At 42.6% G+C, this 19,235-nt stretch overlaps 1 protein-coding gene across 18 annotated transcripts in view; it reads left to right on the top strand.

Moving 5' to 3' along the window:
• Positions 1–19,235, top strand: part of Macf1 (microtubule actin crosslinking factor 1) — a 334,145-nt gene that overhangs the window by 170,397 nt on the left and 144,513 nt on the right. For all 18 annotated transcript variants that reach the window (XM_076564989.1, XM_076565001.1, XM_076564994.1 and 15 more), the window contains 16 exons: positions 45–199; positions 826–1,102; positions 2,058–2,186; positions 3,260–3,337; positions 4,164–4,325; positions 6,034–6,138; positions 6,911–7,006; positions 8,255–8,380; positions 10,633–10,785; positions 12,908–13,062; positions 13,701–13,827; positions 14,736–14,919; positions 15,267–15,436; positions 15,713–15,891; positions 16,702–16,840; positions 17,445–17,638. In XM_076564989.1, coding sequence (XP_076421104.1) covers positions 45–199; positions 826–1,102; positions 2,058–2,186; positions 3,260–3,337; positions 4,164–4,325; positions 6,034–6,138; positions 6,911–7,006; positions 8,255–8,380; positions 10,633–10,785; positions 12,908–13,062; positions 13,701–13,827; positions 14,736–14,919; positions 15,267–15,436; positions 15,713–15,891; positions 16,702–16,840; positions 17,445–17,638 — 2,429 coding nt within the window. The remainder of the gene's footprint in view (positions 1–44; positions 200–825; positions 1,103–2,057; positions 2,187–3,259; positions 3,338–4,163; positions 4,326–6,033; positions 6,139–6,910; positions 7,007–8,254; positions 8,381–10,632; positions 10,786–12,907; positions 13,063–13,700; positions 13,828–14,735; positions 14,920–15,266; positions 15,437–15,712; positions 15,892–16,701; positions 16,841–17,444; positions 17,639–19,235) is intronic.

Genomic DNA, 19,235 nt, shown 5'->3' with positions numbered 1-19,235 from the left:
GTGAGAACAATGAGCTTGTCCCACCCATACTCTTTCTTTCTTAGGATGCTGCACACCTGGAATCAGGACAGCCAGTCCAGTGTGAGTCTGACGTCGTCATGTACATTCAAGAGTGCGAGGGTCTCATCAGGCAGCTGCAGGTGGATCTCCAGATCCTACGGGATGAGAATTACTACCAGCTAGAGGAGCTGGCCTTTAGGTGAGGAGGAAGGGGCTCATGGGGAGGGCTTGCTTTCTGTGAGGTAATGGATCGAGACTGAGACAGGAGCCAGGTACTGAGTCTTTTCTTGAATCTCAGAACTCTGTTTCCGGGGATACTGCATGCATGTACTCTAAGCAGGAAGTTTCCTGTGGTAAATTTCTCCTTTTGCACACCCTTCCCACTAAGTGCCTGCAGAGTATTTCTGGGTCACTGTACCATCTTACTGTATTCCTTTCTATTTCAGAGTGACCTGCAGAGGTATGCTAGCACATTTGACCTTGAAACACTGGTGGTCTAGTGAACTCATGTTGTGGATGAGGAAACTGAGATCCACAGAGAGGATAAGCAGTATCTAAAGTCACATGGCAATCCAGCATTTAGTCTATGATGACCTTCAGAAACCATATAAATATTATGTTACTTCCTTCCAATTAACACTTAATTTGGCATTTGCCTCGAAAACTCCAAACTAGATGATGTTAAAATACCACTTTGCATTCCTGTTAACACTTTTTCAGAACACTTCTCCTGATGTGCTCTCATTTTTATTTTTATCATGGCTTGTTAAATAGGTAATGAAGGTTTTATTTTAAGCATGTTTTAAGTTTCCTCTTCTCCTCTAGGGTCATGCGTCTGCAGGATGAGCTGGTCACCCTGCGCTTGGAGTGTACAAATCTATACCGGAAAGGCCATTTTACTTCACTTGAATTGGCCCCACCCTCTACTTTAACCACTACTCACCTGAAAGCAGAACCCATGAACAAGACAACTCATTCCTCTTCTACCTCCTGGTTTCGAAAACCTATGACCCGGACTGAACTTGTATCTGTCTCCTCCTCCGAAGACGAGGGCAGTCTCCGATTTGTATATGAACTACTTTCTTGGGTAGAAGAGATGCAGGTGGGTGTATGTCCAGAAAGCTGTCTTAAGAGGACCAAGTGTTCCTCGTAGAGAAAACCTTAATCATCGATCTTGTCTGCACCTGATCCCTTCTCTTTAAATGTCCCCTTGCCTCTCCACTCGTTAGCCCATGCTGGCCTGGAAGTTAGTGTAGCCTAGGCAGTCCTTGAACTCATGATCTTCCTACTCTAGCCTCCTAGTGCTGGGATTTCAGGCATATACCACCATGCCTGATTCCTTTCTCCTTATATTTTAAATGGACAGGATTAGTATAGATTTTCACAATCCCACACTGCATAGCACAAGCTTTTCTGAAGCTCTTGGGGAGTCTGTTACCTTCTGCTAACCATGCCCTACATGGTAGCTTGTGGGAAACTTGTAGTATCTATGTAGCTCAGTTATCCTCTGAGTTACAGCTCCGGAAGAAAAAAAAAAAAAAAAAAAGACAGGGTCTCACTATGTAGCTTGGGTTGGCCTGAAACTCCGAGATCTGCCTGCCTCTCTGCCTACTGAGTGCTGGGATGAAATGTGTGGGCCATCATGTCTTGTGACTCTACAAAGGGGAGTGTTTGAACATTCAGCATGTTAAGCCCCACTTCTGACTGATAAACTCAGGACTGTTTTCTCACAGGCCACCATTGCTGTAGTTAGTGGGGCTTCCTCTCTAGGCTCTCGAGGATTGATTGTGATGTATTTTCCTGTAAGAAGCCATGGAATGATAGAGACAGTTTAGATGCCCAAATCTTACCCCTTGCCATTTTGTTTATTAAAGTCAAGGTCTTATGTAGTCCAGACTGACGTAGAAATCCTAAGCCTTCTGTGTTCTGAGTGCTGAGATTACAAGCATGTGCTACTGCACTGGGCTCTTATCCCTAGCCATCTCATCCAGATGTTCACTCTGACCACTTTCCTGTCCTTTGCAAGTTATAACACATCTGTGCTTTCTTTTTTTCAGATGAAACTGGAACGAGCAGAGTGGGGTAATGATCTGCCTAGTGTGGAGTTGCAGCTGGAAACACAACAGCACATCCATACCAGTGTGGAAGAGCTGGGCTCGAGTGTCACGGAGGCGAGGCTCTACGAGGTAAACAGCATTCCGAACCTACACTCTGAGAGTTCTGGGGGGGCAGCTAGTGGGAGCTCTATCAGCACTGCTGTTTCTGAAAAGGAAAGTGCAGTGACTGTACTTTACAACTAATTCCCACTCATTCCAAGGGTCTCTATTATCCTTCGGCATAACTTTGTGAGAATAGTATTTTAACTAATAGATATCTTAAACCAAAAAACAAAACATGATCTTAGGAACTGGAGAGATGCTCAGTGGTTAAGAGTTCATATTGCTCTTATAGATGTTCTGAATTCAGTTCCCAGAACCCACATCAGATGGCTCACAAATGCCTGTAACTCCAGCTCTAAGGCCTATACAGGCTCCTGCAGTCAGATGCATGCACTCCACATAAAGACATGCAGACAGACACAAATTTAAAAAAGAAAAGAAAAACTGAAAAACTTTAAAAAGTGATGCTGAAAGCTGAAATCAGAGTTAGTAAATAGCAGTATCTAAACTCAGGCCATCTGTCTCCAAATTTCATATTCTTGCCCTTTTGCTGGGAGCCTGCAGTGGAGAGCTGGTGTGGAGAAACTGCTCACTTGGTCAGTCCTCCGTCACTTACCATTCAGGCTTACTTTTTGAGTGGTGTGGTTTGGTTTCTAGTGGTAGTGGGCTGGCCTCAGGGACTCAGTGCCTCACGGCCTGGGCAGGTGTTCTGTTACCGAGGAATGCCCTATGCTCCTGTCTTCCTGTTTGTTTGTTTTTGTTTTTGTTTTTTTGTTTTTTTTTTTTTGTCTCCTCCTCTGCCTTCAGAGGAGCAAATGAGTAGTTTGGCCGTCATCAGGCATGGGGTTTGCTTAGAAGCCTCTGGATTACTAGAAACACAGGGCCATGAGGAGTGCTGGCTAGGTTACCTGCTGAATTGTCCACTCAGAGCTGCCTCTAGCTATGAAGTCGGACATAGAAACTTGTTGTCTAGGCCTGTGTTTCTCAGAGCGGCAAGCCCTCACCTGCATATCAGCATTTTGTTTCTATTGTTGAAACCATACCACAGAATTTCCTCACTCTTTCTCTAATGTCTTTTTATTCCATTCCTTTCATGTCAGGGAAAGATGTCCCAGAATTTTCATACCAGCTATGTTGAAACTCTTGGAAAGTTGGAGACACAGTACTGTAAATTGAAGGTGAGTTTTTACCCAGACCTTGACTGGTTGACTTAGATTGTGCCCATGGAGAATCGGGCTCCCTCCAAACAAGACTCTTCCCTAATTCAAAAAGCACATGGTTTGGGGCTTAGTTTTCTTTCTTTCTTTTTTTTTAAGATTATAGTTACTGTGTAAGTATTCATATAGGTTATAATATTCTTTTTAGGTATTATCTCTACATAGCCCATAATGGCCTTTAAACTACTTGTACCTCAGTGCTTCAAATTCCAATATTATAGTTGTATTCCACCACAGTGAACTTGCAAATTCTTAAAGCGTCAGAAACTACTGCTCTGGGAAATTGTAAGCAAGTTAAACCCACCTTAGCTATGTTCTTCACCAAAAAAGTGGCCATATGTATTTTGAGACACCATAACTAAAACATTTAGACTAATTGAGAGGGAGTTCTCTTTTTGATTTTTTTCACTCCCAGCTATTACAGTTGTCCATGGTAGAATAAGCCAAGGTCACTCTATACAGGGACCCTTACAAGGCCTTGAGTTACATCTTCAACATAAGATTGGCAGTGACCCTGGAAGTTTTGTATCAAACTATGTAAAATTTGAGTCCTCGGGTAAAGAACCCAAGATACTTAAAAAAAAAAGGCTTAGGGCATATGTGGGGCTTGATGGCAGAGTCCCTCCTAGCATGCCTCTGGCCTTAGGTTCGACTACCAGCACTTTAAAAGAACAGCACCAAACAACTAGGCCCTTGCATTTCCTGGGTTATTCTTTCCTGATGTCACTGTTATCTTCTCCAGAGGCAAAGGCTGGCACTTTCATCTTTTAATCCTTGCTTTTTCCAGGAGACTTCCAGCTTCCGAATGAGGCACCTTCAGAGCCTGCACCGATTTGTCTCCAGAGCCACGGCTGAGCTGATCTGGTTAAACGGGAAGGAGGAAGAAGAACTAGCATGTGATTGGAGTGACAGCAACCCCAACATCTCAGCCAAGAAAACCTATTTCTCGGTGAGTCGCAGTCAGCAACGTCTCTGCTGCTGGTATAGTGGTTCTCAACCTGTGGGCGTGAGCCCTCTGACAAACTTCTGTCTCTAAGAATATTTATGTTATGATTCATAACAGTAGCCCAATGACAGTTATGAAGTAGCAACAGAATCACTTCATGATTGGGATCACCACAGCATGAGGAAGGTTGAGAACCACTGGGCTGGAGTTAGATGCTGATTGGTAGAAATGGGGGCTCTGCTCACTGCACCCGTTTGTGAGAAATGTGTGCAGAGGGGTGGGAGCCCTTGAGTGGACTTGTTTAGAAGGGTGTGTTTGGAGTAGATAGAGCAGCAGCCTGCAAGTTGAGTCATTTCAGAAATTAATATAGCTTTGTGGTTAAGATTACAGGGTTTGTAGTGTGACAAACCTAAGTTCAAGTTCTTATTTGTCCACTAACTAGCTTTGTGACCTGGGGCAAGGCATTAGTCTCTCCAGGCCTTTGGGAAAATGAGATAATAGCTCTTTGAAAGGGCTGTATAAAAGGTTGAGTAAGACTTAATAAGCTAATCTAAGCAAAGTGTTTTATTATACAGGAAATAATATTATTTAACTGAGTTGCACTTTTAGATTTCCATTAGTTTGGGTTCTTATTAACATTTTGATCTTAATTTCTTAAAATGTAAAATGGTCGGGAAATTCATCATTAATGGGGCAATACCTTCTACTCTCTCTTCTCTCCCTCTCCCCAACTCTCTCCCTTTTTCTCTGCCTCTCTCCCCTCCTCTTGAATCTTTAAAAAAAAACTGTTCATTTTATGTGTATGGGTGTTTTGCTTGCATATATGTCTGTGCACCACATGTGTGAGTTACAGACAGTTGTGAGCCACCAAGTGGGGGCTGGGAATTGAACCCGGGTCCTCTGGAAGAGCAGTCAGTGCTCTTAACCGCCAAGCCATCTCTCCAGCTCCACCTTCTGTTCTTTATAATGAAGAAGTAGACAAGTAAGTAGGAGTATTTTTTACTACTTTTAGTATCTCCATACTCAGGGTATTAAAATATTTTATAATCTTTTATGCAGAGAGATAGCTCTTCCACTAGTACCCACTTTGGTTGATTTGGTTCTGTAAATCTATAGTTATTTTAAAAATGTGAGTGTCTCCTGATTAGAGAAGGACATAGGAATCTTGTGAAGAGAAAAGCAAAGACCAGGTGCTCTGATGCTGTCAGCAGTGTGGAAACTGCAGTGAGGCTGCTAGACATACAAAGTGTTCTGAAGCTTCAAGGAGACAAGATTAACTCTGATAGGAAGCGTTCACTGAAAAGCCAAGATTTAAATTGGGTCTTGTATTAATAGAATTTTGTTTCAGAGGAGGACATTTTAGCTGAGAGAACAGTTAGCAAAGCCTGCCAGTCAGTGATCTCTCCACTAGTGGGGTGCTTGTGTGGTGCTGGCTGACTAGCCACTCTGGCCATGCTTGCTCTCTCCTCTGCCTCCTGAGTTCTCCCAGTCTACTCAGGGCCAGCTCAGGTCTTGTGCTTTCTGATTCCTTCCCTTTAGTTCCATCGCTTTTGCACTTTTCTGAGATCCCCAGGCATTTGCGGTTTATACATCACATTTTGGCACCAATCCTGTTACAGGATCCTTAAAGTCGCCAGGGAACACTGTGTTTTCTTTATTGCCTCTTCTTCCTTAATAGCATTTATTCCATAAAATTAAATTCAATTCGCAGGAGTTGACAATGGAACTGGAAGGGAAACAAGATGTATTTCGTTCTCTGCAAGATACAGCTGAGCAGTTGTCCCTTGAGAATCACCCAGCGAAGCAAACAGTGGAGGTTTGTGATTATGTGTGAAGGTCAGAGATATTGTTATAAAAACGCTGAAATCAGAAGCTTTGCTCTTCTAAGGCCTGGAGGAAATGTCACATCACTTGTTTCAGATCATCTCCCTTCCTATCCCAGACTGTTTGGTAGTTCCCAGAAGCCTGCAGACAGATTCGATAGTTTGAGGAGAATATTGAGAAGAAGAAGAAATTAAGAGATATTGACTCTTGACTTATGAGGAAAGGGACTTGTGTTATGTACTTATATATTTTAAATAACTGTCCAGATACATCTTACTTCTTTTTTAAAAAAGAATTTTTTTTTTTACATGTATGAGAGTGTTTGAATGTCTGTGTACCACTTTCATGCCTGATACTTGTGGGCCTGAAAATGGCAAAACCAAACCTCTAAAGGACTTCTCCAAGAATACCAATGCTCTTAACCACTGGGCCACGTCTAGCCCCACATTCCACTTCTTGTTGGTGCAGTGCTGTTGCCCAGAGAGGGAAACAATGGTAGAAGAACCAGAAGGGATTTGTTTACTTATGCTATGTTTTTTCTGGGTTGGTCATTTAATTATAATATAGAAGAAGCTTTTTCTGGGTTACCCCTTGTCACCAAGGCAAGCTTCTTTCTCCTGAGAAGCATTGCTAAGGTGCCAGTCAGCTGTCTCTCTGTCTCTCCTTCTGTGTCAGTAGCAGGGTTGTGTTTGGAAAGAATCGCACACATGTATTTTGACCCTGTTGCACTCATGTCCTTGTGCACATGTGCTTGGCTGTTACAGGCGTATAGTGCCGCTGTCCAGTCACAGCTGCAGTGGGTGAAGCAGCTGTGCTTGTGCGTTGAACAACACGTGAAAGAGAACGCAGCTTACTTTCAGGTACGGAGGCGGGGGAGGGGGGCAGGGTGGTGCTGGTATGTGTACTTAGTTATACCAAAGGGTAGGTTAAAAATACATCCATGTGGTAAAACTGAGTGTAGTGCTCCACACCTGTGATTCTAGCACTCAGAAGGTAGAGTTAGGAGGATCAGAAGTTCAAGGCCAGCCGTGGGCTATATGATATCCCACCTCAAAAAAATGTGTGTGGGGGGAGCTAACAAACATTCATATCAATTATCTTTTATGTATAAAACAACTCTAAAAACTTAATTGCTTCAACTGTTAATCATTAGTGAGTTCAGTTTGGTCTGGGCTCAGCTAAGTGGTTTTTCTATCCTATGGTATGTCTCATCTTGCCTGTAATATATATAGCTACAGGTAGCTATTGCTGGGGTGGGGTGGGGGCTGTTTGATCCAAAATGCCATTATTCACATGTCTGAAAGTTGGCTAGGGGACAGCATGTAAAGAAAACCCTGGCTCTGGTGTCTAGTAGTCTTTGGGGTTTTTGTTTGTTTGTTTGTTTTGAGGCAGGGTTTCTCTGTGTAACAGCTCTAGCTGTCCTGGAGCTAGATCTGTTGACCAGGCTGACCTCGAACTCACAGATCCATCTGCCTCTGACTGCTGAGATGTGTGCCACCACCTCCTGGTCAGGAGTCTTCTTTCCTGTGACTGTACTACAAGCGGCAAGAAAGAATAGAATAGTCCACATGTACAGGCACCTTTTCTGTTTCTGTCATTTGTGTGGCACTGGTAAAAGCAAACCACATGGTTTTACTCAGCTTCCAGAGGAGGAGACAAACTACCCCTTAAAGAGAAGAGCTGTAAAATATTAAGATTCTCCCCTGCCTCTACCTATCACATCAAAGAATAGATGGAGGAGGAAACAGGCTATTTTCTCTCTTAAATTTCTCTCTTTGGTCATATAATTACATCAGTGAGGTAAACATTGTTTCACTTAGCTTCTAGGTTATTTCTTGAGCTAGGCTTCATACCAAGTGCTGTCATTAGACAAAAGTCAAGGGAGAAGCAGGCTGACTTCACACAGGGTCTAGTGAGTGTTACTGGAAGTCATCACTAACATTTCACTGACATGGCTTTTTAAGCCCTCTGGTTTGTATTTCTGGGGTCACTGGTCCAGGAGAGTGTGGTCAGCTTTGTTCAGCTTGGCACAGAAGATCCCTTCTTTGTGAACCGTCTACTGTGCTGAGGAGTTGAGCAGAAGCCATTCTTTCCTTGTGTTTCCGTAGTTCTTCAGTGATGCTCGAGACCTGGAGTCATTCCTGAGAAACCTCCAAGACTCCATCAAACGAAAATATACCTGCGACCACAGCACCAGTCTGTCCCGCCTTGAGGATCTGCTCCAGGACTCCATGGTGGGTGTCGCCTGGGTGGGAATTTGTGCTTCTGAGAAACAGTAATCTGTGTCAGTTGCTGCTACAATCTATATCCTTGACAGTCCCAGGACAAGGAAGTGTGGCTCACACCCAGCTGTCCAGTCAGTTTGTCATCTCTTCTGTTTTCCTCCTTTGAAGAAGTTGCTAATGACGTTTCTTTGGGGAGCTACTAAGGTAGTCCTTGTAACTGTGCCCTGAGCCACTTAGTGCCCATGTTTCCTTTTCATCATCCCTGTTTTATTGCAGTCTTTGGGGCCAAGGCTGAGGCTAAAGAGGCTGAAGGGGATTAAGTGACATCAGATTTGATTTTACTCTTCTGAGACACACAGAGAGAGATTTGAGCCAGGCTTTTCCTCCTTGACTGTTTTCTTTTGGTAACGATGAGATATTAGAAAGTTGATTTTAGTTACTAAGGCCAACATTGATATCTTACTTAGAGGTAATACAATATTTGTCAGTTTTTTAAATGTAATACTAACTTTTAAAAATAGCTCTTTATCCAGTTTTTAATCAAAATCAATTTTAGGTCCGTTGGCTGCAGTGAGTTATTCCTTTAAGAGCTGTAGTTGTAACCTCAGGAGCAGAACTACCGGGCTATTGAGGCATTCTACAGAACTGACCAGACAGGGCTCAGTACTTCCCTGGGTGAGGAGCTAGAAGATTTAGAAGATTGCAGGTCTCAGGAGGCGACTCAAAATAAGAGACACACAACAACCCGAAGCATATTTGCTCTGCTTCACTTTATTTATTTGTTTGTTTGTTTATTTAGGGTGGAAGTAGGACTTTTTTTTTTTTTTGGTGTTGAAGATCAAACCTAGAGTCTTGTTTATGACATGCAAGCACTGTACCCCTGTTATCACTTGCCTAGTTTTCTTTTCATTGTTTTTTTTTCTCTCTTTTTCCTTCCTTTTTTTAAACAATGATTTCAGACATGAGTAGGTTTACATTCATTGCTTCACTTGGGCAAATGGAATGTTAACTTGGAATGAAGGATAAAAACCTGATTTTACAGTTACTGTCTTTAAAATGTCTTTCTCAGAGGTACTACAAGTGTGAAGGAGAAATGTCATCCTTGGCTCTGCTCTCCTCCCTCCCACAGAGTACCTTCCTGTCCTAGGGTAACCCCTCTGCAATTGTCATATCTTCTCTTCTCGAGGAGGGTGGTTGCTGCTCTGTTCCCTCTTCTCCAGGTCAGGGGCATCGGGTTGGCGGCATCATCGGGGCATGGAGTCACGGCTGGGTCTGCTCCTCAGCTTCTTCACCAGGTTCCAGAGCATCTGTCCTGGCCTCTGGTTCTTTTCAGAGCTTTTCCCACGATGAACACTTGGTCTCTGGAGCTAGAGATGTTTGGCTTGTGGGTTAGACATCTTTATTGCAAGGCCACTGGAATGGGTAAACCAGCTCTCAAGTATGGAAGAGTGGCTGTCTCCCCATGTATTCCATTCCTCTTTCTTAACTAGTAAGTTAAAGTTGTATTTCTTCCAATCATGCTCCCGGGGACAGGCACAGGTAGTTTGTTTAAGAATTTCTTTTCCTTTTCCTGCATATCTTTATTCTTTAATAGTATTTCTTAACATTATTAACTCTCTATTCTTACTGCATCCCTGTCCATCCTAAGAAAGCCCTCTTTCTGGGGACTTTCATGCCTCACCATGGGTTGGAACATTCTGGTCATTAGATAAAGGTTATAATTTACTCTCCAATGGAATTGGTAGTATACTGCTACCAATTTTGTTGACAAGTTTATTAGCTTTTAAGGTAATTGAGTTTGCAGAGATTTCAGAATTTTGACTTTGCATGATACTTCATTCAAACCAGTCAAATTTACACGAACACAGCACGGCAAGATGAATCCTAAATCATTTGTCATGACGCTTTCGCCAACAGCGTTTGTTCTGAGCTGTATTTGAGGAAATCCTTCATTAGCTACATAGCTGTGCTCGGCAACTAGACATTCCTTTTGTTTGTTTATTTTCTGCATGTGGCTTTATTGGTCATTGTTTAGAGTATAAGGAGGAAGCTGCAAATTTAGAGTGCAAAAGCATTTGAAAGAAGACAGACATTCTCTCCTTTTCTCTTTATCCTTGTCTAATCATTATCTGAGATAGCTCCACTAAGGATCCCCACTTAACTGAGAAATGGCATTCTCTTAGGGAGTGGAGCATTTTCATTATTGACTTCGTGACTCAGAACACCACCATTAATGTCTGTTTATTTTTCTTATTTTATAGGATGAAAAGGAGCAGCTTATACAGTCCAAGAGTTCTGTTGCCAGTCTTGTTGGGAGATCAAAAACCATTGTTCAGCTAAAACCACGCAGTCCAGACCATGTGCTAAAGAGCACTATCTCTGTGAAGGCCATCTGTGACTACCGGCAGATCGAGGTGAGGGTGGAGCAGGCATCTGGGCTCTGGAGGGAAGGAGATGAGAAGGGAGGCCTTCAGTTAGTGTTACACCAGTAGGAAAGAGAAAAAAAACTAATTCTGTAAACATTGTACTTATGGAAGCAGGAGGATATGGAGTTTAAGGCCAACAGGGTCTGTATGAGACCCTGTCTTTGTAAGAAAGAGAGAAAGACCGAAAAGAAATAAAAGAAAGAAATCCTATTTAAGAGGGTTTTACTCCTTAATACATAAGAATTTATGTATTAAAAAAAAATCTTTTATCATACAAACAAACAAAAACCCTCCAGTCTATAATCTTGACCTGCACCTTGCCTTAGTGATTGGTATCATCATCCATTCATTGCGTAAGTGTTGATGGAGTAAGACTTTGTTACACTTTGGAGATGCATTTATGTCCTCTTGTCCTGGTTGTTCCTATAGCTGATAGAGTCACCAAATCAACGCTAACTTGTAAGCCTTCTATTGGGGCTGCTGTTACTATTCCTAAATTAGATTGTATGTTTCTTTTATTTGGATTGTTATATTAGCCTTCTAATTTAGTTCATTCTTCATCCTACCTCCAGCATGATCTTCTTAAGGAAACTACACTCCTGCTTAGATCCTATAGCAACTCATCATTGCTCTTAGGGAGAGAGGCCTTAACTCCTTAATGTGGCTTTAAGGTTCTAAATACTATGTCTTTACCTTAAACCAAGACTGGGTCATCCTTTGTACCACTTCCTGATACTGCATTTGTCACGGAATACTGTGACACTAAGCCTCCCTGCCCCAAAAGTTTGACTGTAGACCATGTTTGTGTGCTTACCACTGTGGTACTTTAGTCCTCTGTGTTGTAGCTGATAGAGCACATCCCCAGGCACAGAGCAGGCACTGAGTAGACGTCTACTGTGTGTGAGGGTGAGTGAAATGGGTATGATGATACGCTCCTATAATCCAGCATTAGGGAAGCTGAGGCCAAGGGTCACTCCAAGTTCAACCTGCCTAGATTACATAGTGTACAAAAACAAAAGAAGACATCAAAAGAATTGTTTCCATATTTCTGTTTCTAAAGTAGAATGTGTTTATTATTTGTCTCTCAAGAGAAAGAATTGATGGTTCAAAAGGAGGCTGATAGGAAGAGCACAGAGGGAGGGAGGCATGTTATAGAAGCAGAGATGTTGGTGCAAAGACAGCTCTTGACGGACTGAAGGTCTCCTTGTAACTCGCATGCTAGTTACTCTACATGCAACAGGAACTTGAGAAACACCTCTTTCTTTGATTTGATTGATGTGTCATGGATTTATACATTTCAGGAGCTCTCACTAAGTGGTAGTGAATCAGTCCTCACCCTTCCTTCCTTTTCTTTTTCTTTCTTAAAGAAAGAAAACAAATTTATTGAGTATACTTGCAAGGGACAGTAGACAGAAATACTGCCTTAATAACACAACTTTTTTTTAATATGTATGCATGTATGGTATGTATGCATGCATATATATGTGTGTTTATGTGGCAGGATATATACACAAGGGTGCTTGTACATGTAGAGGACAGAGGTGGTTCTTCCATCAGTCTCCAGTTAATTTACTGAGGTGGGGATTTCTTGGTCATTGGAGCTTGCTGATTGGGCTAGTCTAGCTAGCCAGCTTGCCCCAGGGATATCCTCCTCTGCCTCCTTATCACTGGAATTATAGTGATCTACCTTGCCCACCTGACTTGCATGTGATACTAGGAATCTGAACTCTGGTTCTCATACTTCCACAAAAAATTGCTTTATCCACTGAGCCTGAGGAAAATATTTATTTTATGCTTATGTATATACTGTGTAAATGGTAGGGGACACAAGAGTGCCATGGTGCACATGTGCTCCAGTGTGAGTGTGTTAGTCAGAAAGCAATCTTTGAGAGTTAGTTTTTACTTTCCACCATGTGGGTTCCAGGGATTGAACTCAGGTCATCAAGCCTGGCAGCAGGGACCTTTACCAACTAAGTGATCCTATGGCTCTGCAGATGTTTTATTAAGGAGACCTTTTTATTAGGTATTTCATAGCCTTGGGATCAGGCATCAGGTAATAGTCTGTTGTTGGGTTCTCTGTTAGCAATAATTTGTGACTTCATTTTTTCAGATCACTATTTGTAAAAATGATGAATGTGTGCTGGAAGATAATTCTCAGCGGACCAAATGGAAGGTGATCAGCCCTACAGGGAATGAGGCAATGGTGCCATCAGTCTGCTTCCTCATTCCCCCACCCAATAAGGATGCCATTGAGATGGCCAGCAGGTAACTGGTAGTGTGCTGCTCAGTACAGACCTCCCATTAAGGGTATCAAGTGCCCCACTGCAAGCTAGGTAGATGTTTAATAAGTCCTTTGTACAGGTGAAATAACTCAGTAATAATTCTTTTAAAAAGAATTTGGGATTACAGCTTAGTCTAGAGGAATGATTAAGAAAAGAGTATGCTTCTCCAGTCCCACATGCTGCAGTTTCCTTCTTTCCCAAGGGAACTTACGTTGCTGGGCTGGTTTTGGTTGTTTTTGTTTTTGTTTTTTTTTTTTTTTTTTTTTTTTTTTTTAACTATTTCAGCATGTTTTGACTATGTAGAGAACAGTAAAGCACTTTTAAGAAGTACTGATACAGTTTTCCAACAGCTCTAAAGGGGATATTTTGTCTATACACTTTGTATTCATGCTTTCCCTCTTACTTCTTCTCTCTGGCTTCTGGTAATCTTTTTACATGCTGGTGACATTTATGCTACTGGAAGTACGTTCTGACATAATACATAGACAATCCAAATGAATATCGCACTGAATTCCAAAGATGCCTGTGTTGTTCGAACTTGCTCCCTTTTTCTCTTAGCAACAAGCTCTACTCTGCATTCCCACCTCTAACTCGTAGCTCCGTTATTTCTATTGTTTCTAGAGTAGAGCAGTCTTACCAGAAGGTGATGGCCCTTTGGCACCAGCTGCACGTTAACACCAAAAGCCTTATCTCCTGGAACTATTTGCGGAAGGACCTTGACCTTGTACAGACCTGGAACTTAGAAAAGGTATTGGAAAGCTGTTACCGCCAGCTGATGGGGGGTGGGGCGGCAGGTAAGCTTTGTCAGAAGGAGTTCTTTCACTACGGAAACTTGTCCCCCAGACTAGTGAAGTAAAGTGGAGTCCAGGATATATTTCAAGATTAGGGACCTGAGAGCCTTAGCAACTAGAAGTGGCAGTTTGAATGGTTAAAGAAATGGTTGATGAAAATAAGGGAGAGAGCAGTCAAGCACCACCTCTGTGTGCGAGCATGTGGAGTATGGAATGGTGAACACTAGTGTGCTTTTTATTGACTCCTATCCTGGTGGAACTACTGGCACACCTGTGATCTCAGCCCCTGGAGCTGAAACAGGAGGATTGTGAGTTCAAGGCCGACATCCATTACATAGTAAGACTGTGAGTGTGCAAAGGACAAAGAACATTGTCCATGGAGCTGGAGGATCTTCTGGTGTGGGGTTGGATGAACAATTGCACTTTTTTTTTTTTTTTTTTTTTTTTTTGAGGCAGGGTCTTACTCTGTAGCCCTGGCTGTCCTGGAACTCACTATGTAGACCAGGCTGGCCTTGAAATCACAGAGATCCGCCTCCATTTCTCTTTCCACTACTTGGAATAAAGGCGTGTGCCACCATGTACAGCTGATTTGTACACTTTTGTATATATGACAGGGGCTGGAGAATGGCTCAGTGGTTAAGAGCACTGGCTGCTCTTCCAGAGGACTCAGGTTCAACTCCCAGCACCCACATGGCAGCTCACAACTGTCTGTAATTCCAGTTCCAGGGGACCTGACACCCTTACACACACATACATGCAGGCAAAACACCAATGCATATAAACAATAAAAGTAAATTTTTAAAAAAGTAAGAAGGAAGAAAGTAGTATTTTTCCATTCCATTGAAATTGATTCTGTTCTCTTTAGCTTCGTTCCTTAGCCCCAGGAGAGTGCCACCAGGCTATGAAGAACCTCCAGGCACACTATGGAGACTTTCTACAGGACAGTCATGACTCTACCCTCTTCTCAGTGGCTGACCGCTTGCGACTGGAGGAGGAGGTGGAAGCTTGCAAAGCCCACTTCCAGCACCTGGTGAAGTCAATGGAGAATGGTGTGTGCACGAGGCAGAGGGAGGCGGGTGGCGGAAGGATAGCCCTGAAGGGTGCTGACAGACCTTCAAATGCAAAGATGAGTTCTCAGAATCCTACTGTGGAAGTGGATGGTTTTGGTTGTTAATGATAACCAACCTGCCACATTTCTTGGTATATGTAAAATGTTTGGAATCTTAATGTCAATGTGTAATGCGGGTTCTTGAGGGTCGGGCAGGGGGTTTCCAGAGTAAGACCTTGCTTTCATCAATGGGATTTCTGATCTGCTGGACCCAGTGGTGCCCTTTGTCTTAGGTAGGCTCTGTTGTCCTCAGGTGGAGCTTAGTGATCTGTGCTTGTGTGTTCACAGAGGACAAAGAAGAGACTGTAGCCAAGGTGTACCTCTCAGAGCTGAAGAACATCCAGCTACGCCTGGAGGAGTGTGAACAGAGACTGCTCAGACAAACTCAGTCTCCAGCCAGCTCTAAGACTGATAGAGATGCCAGGCAGGACATCGCATTAAGGATTGCAGAGCAGGAGGTAAGCTGCAGGAGGAAGACAAATCCTTTTAGAACGAATTAGGAAGCAAGCGTGTGGATTCTAAGAAGTGAGTCAATAGGCTTAGGACAGTCCCACTCAGGAATCACCTGCCCCAACACCCTGCATAGGTGCCGTGCACTGTGGAGAAGCGGGATTTAACTTCGAGTATATTGTTGAATTGATTCATTTCCAATATTTTTCTATTGGAAAGAAGGACTACTTTCTAACATTGTCCATTTCTGTCTCCATCGTTGTTGTGCATTTTGTTCCTGATAGCACACTCGGGAGGATTTGCAGTGTCTGAGATCTGACTTGGATGCTATTTCCGGGAAATGCAACACCTTTCTTCAGCAGTCTCCATCAGGCTCAAGTGCTGCCACTCTGCGCTCAGAGCTGAACCTAGTGGTAGAAAAGATGGACCACATCTATGGTCTGTCTACTGTCTATTTGAATAAGTGAGTACCATATCTATGGTCTACCTGTGTCTGTGTGAGTGAGTACCATGTCTGTGTTCTGTCTACTGTCCATCTGAGTAAGCTGAAGTCTTATATTCAAAGGGCAATTATTTTCTATTGAGATCATTCCATGAGTGATCCAGAAAGACTCTTGCAGAGTAAGTATCTATGCTGAGAATTTGGCTTTAGTTCCTAAGTAACATGGAGGAGGTTCATTTGGACTCCAATAACAAATGTCAGTGTTATGGGTGATCAGTAAGTTTGCAGTGTGAGGTTGTTTCTTACCTCAATTCTATTTGATTAGATTCCTTTGAAATGAACAGTTAAATATAGTAAGGAAAATGGGAAGAGAAGAAAAATTCAAATAAACCACACTTTAGTGTTTGAAGTTTGTTCTTTATTAATCTATCTCTACCTATAATTTTGAGGAATGACAGATTTTAGGTCCTTTGGCCTCATGCCTTCTTGCCACCAAAGGTGGCACAGACTAGCTTAAACTAACACTAAACATGTATCAGACTCTCTCATTTTTACAAAAGCCTGTTATCATTTCATGTGATAAAACTGGTGTGGGCAATTGTATTTTGTGAGGTTAGGTAATCCACGTTTTAAAACTCAAATGCTGAGCTGGACATGGTTGTAAATGCTGTGGTCCAGAACTTTGTAGGCAGAGGCAGGTGAATCTCTGAGTTTAAGGCTAGCCTGGTCTACTGAGTAAACTCCAGGATAGCCAGGGCAATCCAGAAAAACCCTGTCTCAGAGGGGGAAAAAATTCAAATATTAACTACGGAATTGATTTTATCCCCACAGATTAAAGACAATTGATGTGATAGTGCGTAGCCTACAGGATGCTGAGCTGTTGGTCAAAGGTTATGAGATGAAGCTGAGTCAAGAAGAAGCCGTGCCAGCGGACCTCTCAGCTCTGGAGTCCCATCGGGCCACGCTGCAGGTTGGCTGCTCTGGTTTCTTAAAGAGGTTGAATTACCATTGCTTTGGGTTAACAGAGGATTCAGGAGGGATGGCTTGATGCTGATCTGTGTTTGCACCTGAATTAGACAGGATTGTTTTAATAAATTTTAATAATTGTAGTCAGAGGGGAAGAGAAAAAGCTAAAAGGGAAGAGAAAAAGGCCCTTTTCTTCTGTCAAATTATGGCTTAATTGAGTATATCAATGATTAAATCAAAGTAACTTTGTAATGCACTTTACTCTGACTTCATGGCGAGTCTCACAAGTTGCTGTGAGAAGTGAATAGGAGAGAGATTTTTGTCTCCTGACAGATGAGAAAACCAAGACCTAAGCCAACCACAAGACTTTGTTTAGTTTCATAGCTTATATGTAGTAAAATCAGGTTCCATACATAAAAATTATCTGCACATTTTTGCTTATGGTATTTTTGCCCCTGCCTTCCCAATGTGCATCAGGAAAGCAGAGGCCTTTCTAGACCTGGTTTCTGGGTCACTGATAACACTGTAGACATTTTCCTTTTGCTTGTCTTAATCTGAGTCTTTTTTTAACAAGAAAAAGACTTGACCTGTTCCTTATGTTTCTATAGCACTGGCTTAACGATGTGAAGGACAAGAATTCAGTGTTCTCAGTCCTGGATGAGGAAATCACTAAGGCCAAGGAAGTGGCAGAACAGCTTCGTCGCCCAATATCAGAGCAAAACTTGGATTTGGAGCGTTATCAGGAAAAGGGTTCTCAGCTTCAGGAGCGCTGGCACCGCGTCATTGCCCAGCTGGAAACCCGGTGAGGGGGTGCTCTACCTTTTCTCTTCTTAGGGTTCTGGAATTAAGGCTTAAACAAAAACAGGTATCAAATATTTTAGCATTCATGTTTAAAAGTAGGAATTGGTACAGAGGTGCAGAATTTTAAAACAGCACAGATTCTGACCAAGATAAGCCCCAGAAAATGGAAACCATCAGTCATAAGGTAGACCTTAGGCCTAACACATGTGCTCCACCACTGGACAACATCCCTAGCCCAAAGCTTGTTTTTGAAAGCCTTTTTGAAGAGGAGCACAGCTTTGGGAGGAACATGCCTGAGGCAGTAAGGGAGGAAGGGGGTGTTCAGTCAACTCTAACAATCAGTAGGGTCTGATCACTCTCATATCTCCAAGCTTGCTTTTGGGTAGCAGTGGTACTGCTGTCAGCAATGCCGTTCCTTATCTAGTTAAGCCATTATGACAATGCCCCACTGAGGACCGAGAGTAAATCTAGGTTCTTCCACATGCTAGGCGAGCATTGTACCACTTGCCACATCTCTAATGCCACGTGTTTTTATAGTATAGACTTTTCTTTTTTTTTTTTTTTTTTTTTTGGTTTTTCGAGACAGGGTTTCTCTGTGTAGCTTTGCGCCTTTCCTGGAACTCGCTTTGGAGACCAGGCTGGCCTCGAACTCACAGAGATCCGCCTGCCTCTGCCTCCCGAGTGCTGGGACTAAAGGCGTGCGCCACCACCGCCCGGCATAGTATAGACTTTTCTTAAGGAGGAGAGAACCTAGGTTTTATTAGGTTTGAATCTAAATTTGATCCATTTTCAGAGTGAGGCTTTATAGAATTCATTGCTTCTTTCACGGTGCTGATTTAGTGGGTCCACTTTACTTCTGTCATTTGAGGTCTTATTTCTGATGTAAGGTGTGACTAATAAAGACAGAAAATTGACCTTCCTGAGTCTTAGAAGGGTAGGAAACTGTGCATGGACAGGAGTTGAATCAACTCATATAAGTCTGTATTGTCTCTCCTTAAATTACTACCATAATGAGACTAAAGGATATCTAAAGATAATGTAAGGATCCTGTCATTCCTCACTTTCTGCTACAAGGAATTACAGTGATTTAGCCGGCCATGATGGTGCACACCTTTAATTCCAGCGCTCCTGAGGCAGAGGCAGGGGATCTCTGTGAGTTCCAGGACAGCCAGGGCTGTTACACAGAGAAACCCTGTCAAAAAAAAAAGAAAGAAAGAAAGAAAGAGAGAGAGAGAGAGAGAGAGAGAGAGAGAGAGAGAGAGAGAGAGAGAGAAAGAAAGAAAGAAAGAAAGAAAGAAAGAAAGAAAGAAAGAAAGAAAGAAAGAAAGAAAGAAAGAGAAAGAAAGAAAGAAAGAAATTACAGTGATTTATACATCATAGCCCTGGTACTCTGGCAGTTACTCTGTAAAATGAAGAAACTGACAGGAATTATTGAGGTGCTTAGCACCATAGGATTTTGTCAAAGCTCACAGGACACAACTAGTTTCTCTTCACTTTTAGGGCCCTGGTACATGCTTAGATATCTCTTCTTATGGCAGCATTTATTCCCAGAAGTAAAATTGCGCGCTCCAAAAAGGGAACTGGCTCATTTCCCATGC

The sequence above is a fragment of the Peromyscus maniculatus genome, chromosome 2 (genome assembly GCF_049852395.1).
Source record: "Peromyscus maniculatus bairdii isolate BWxNUB_F1_BW_parent chromosome 2, HU_Pman_BW_mat_3.1, whole genome shotgun sequence".
Taxonomy (NCBI): domain Eukaryota; kingdom Metazoa; phylum Chordata; class Mammalia; order Rodentia; family Cricetidae; genus Peromyscus; species Peromyscus maniculatus.
The sequence above is the reverse complement of the archived record's forward strand: the minus strand, read 5'-3'. Positions and strand labels throughout refer to the sequence as shown.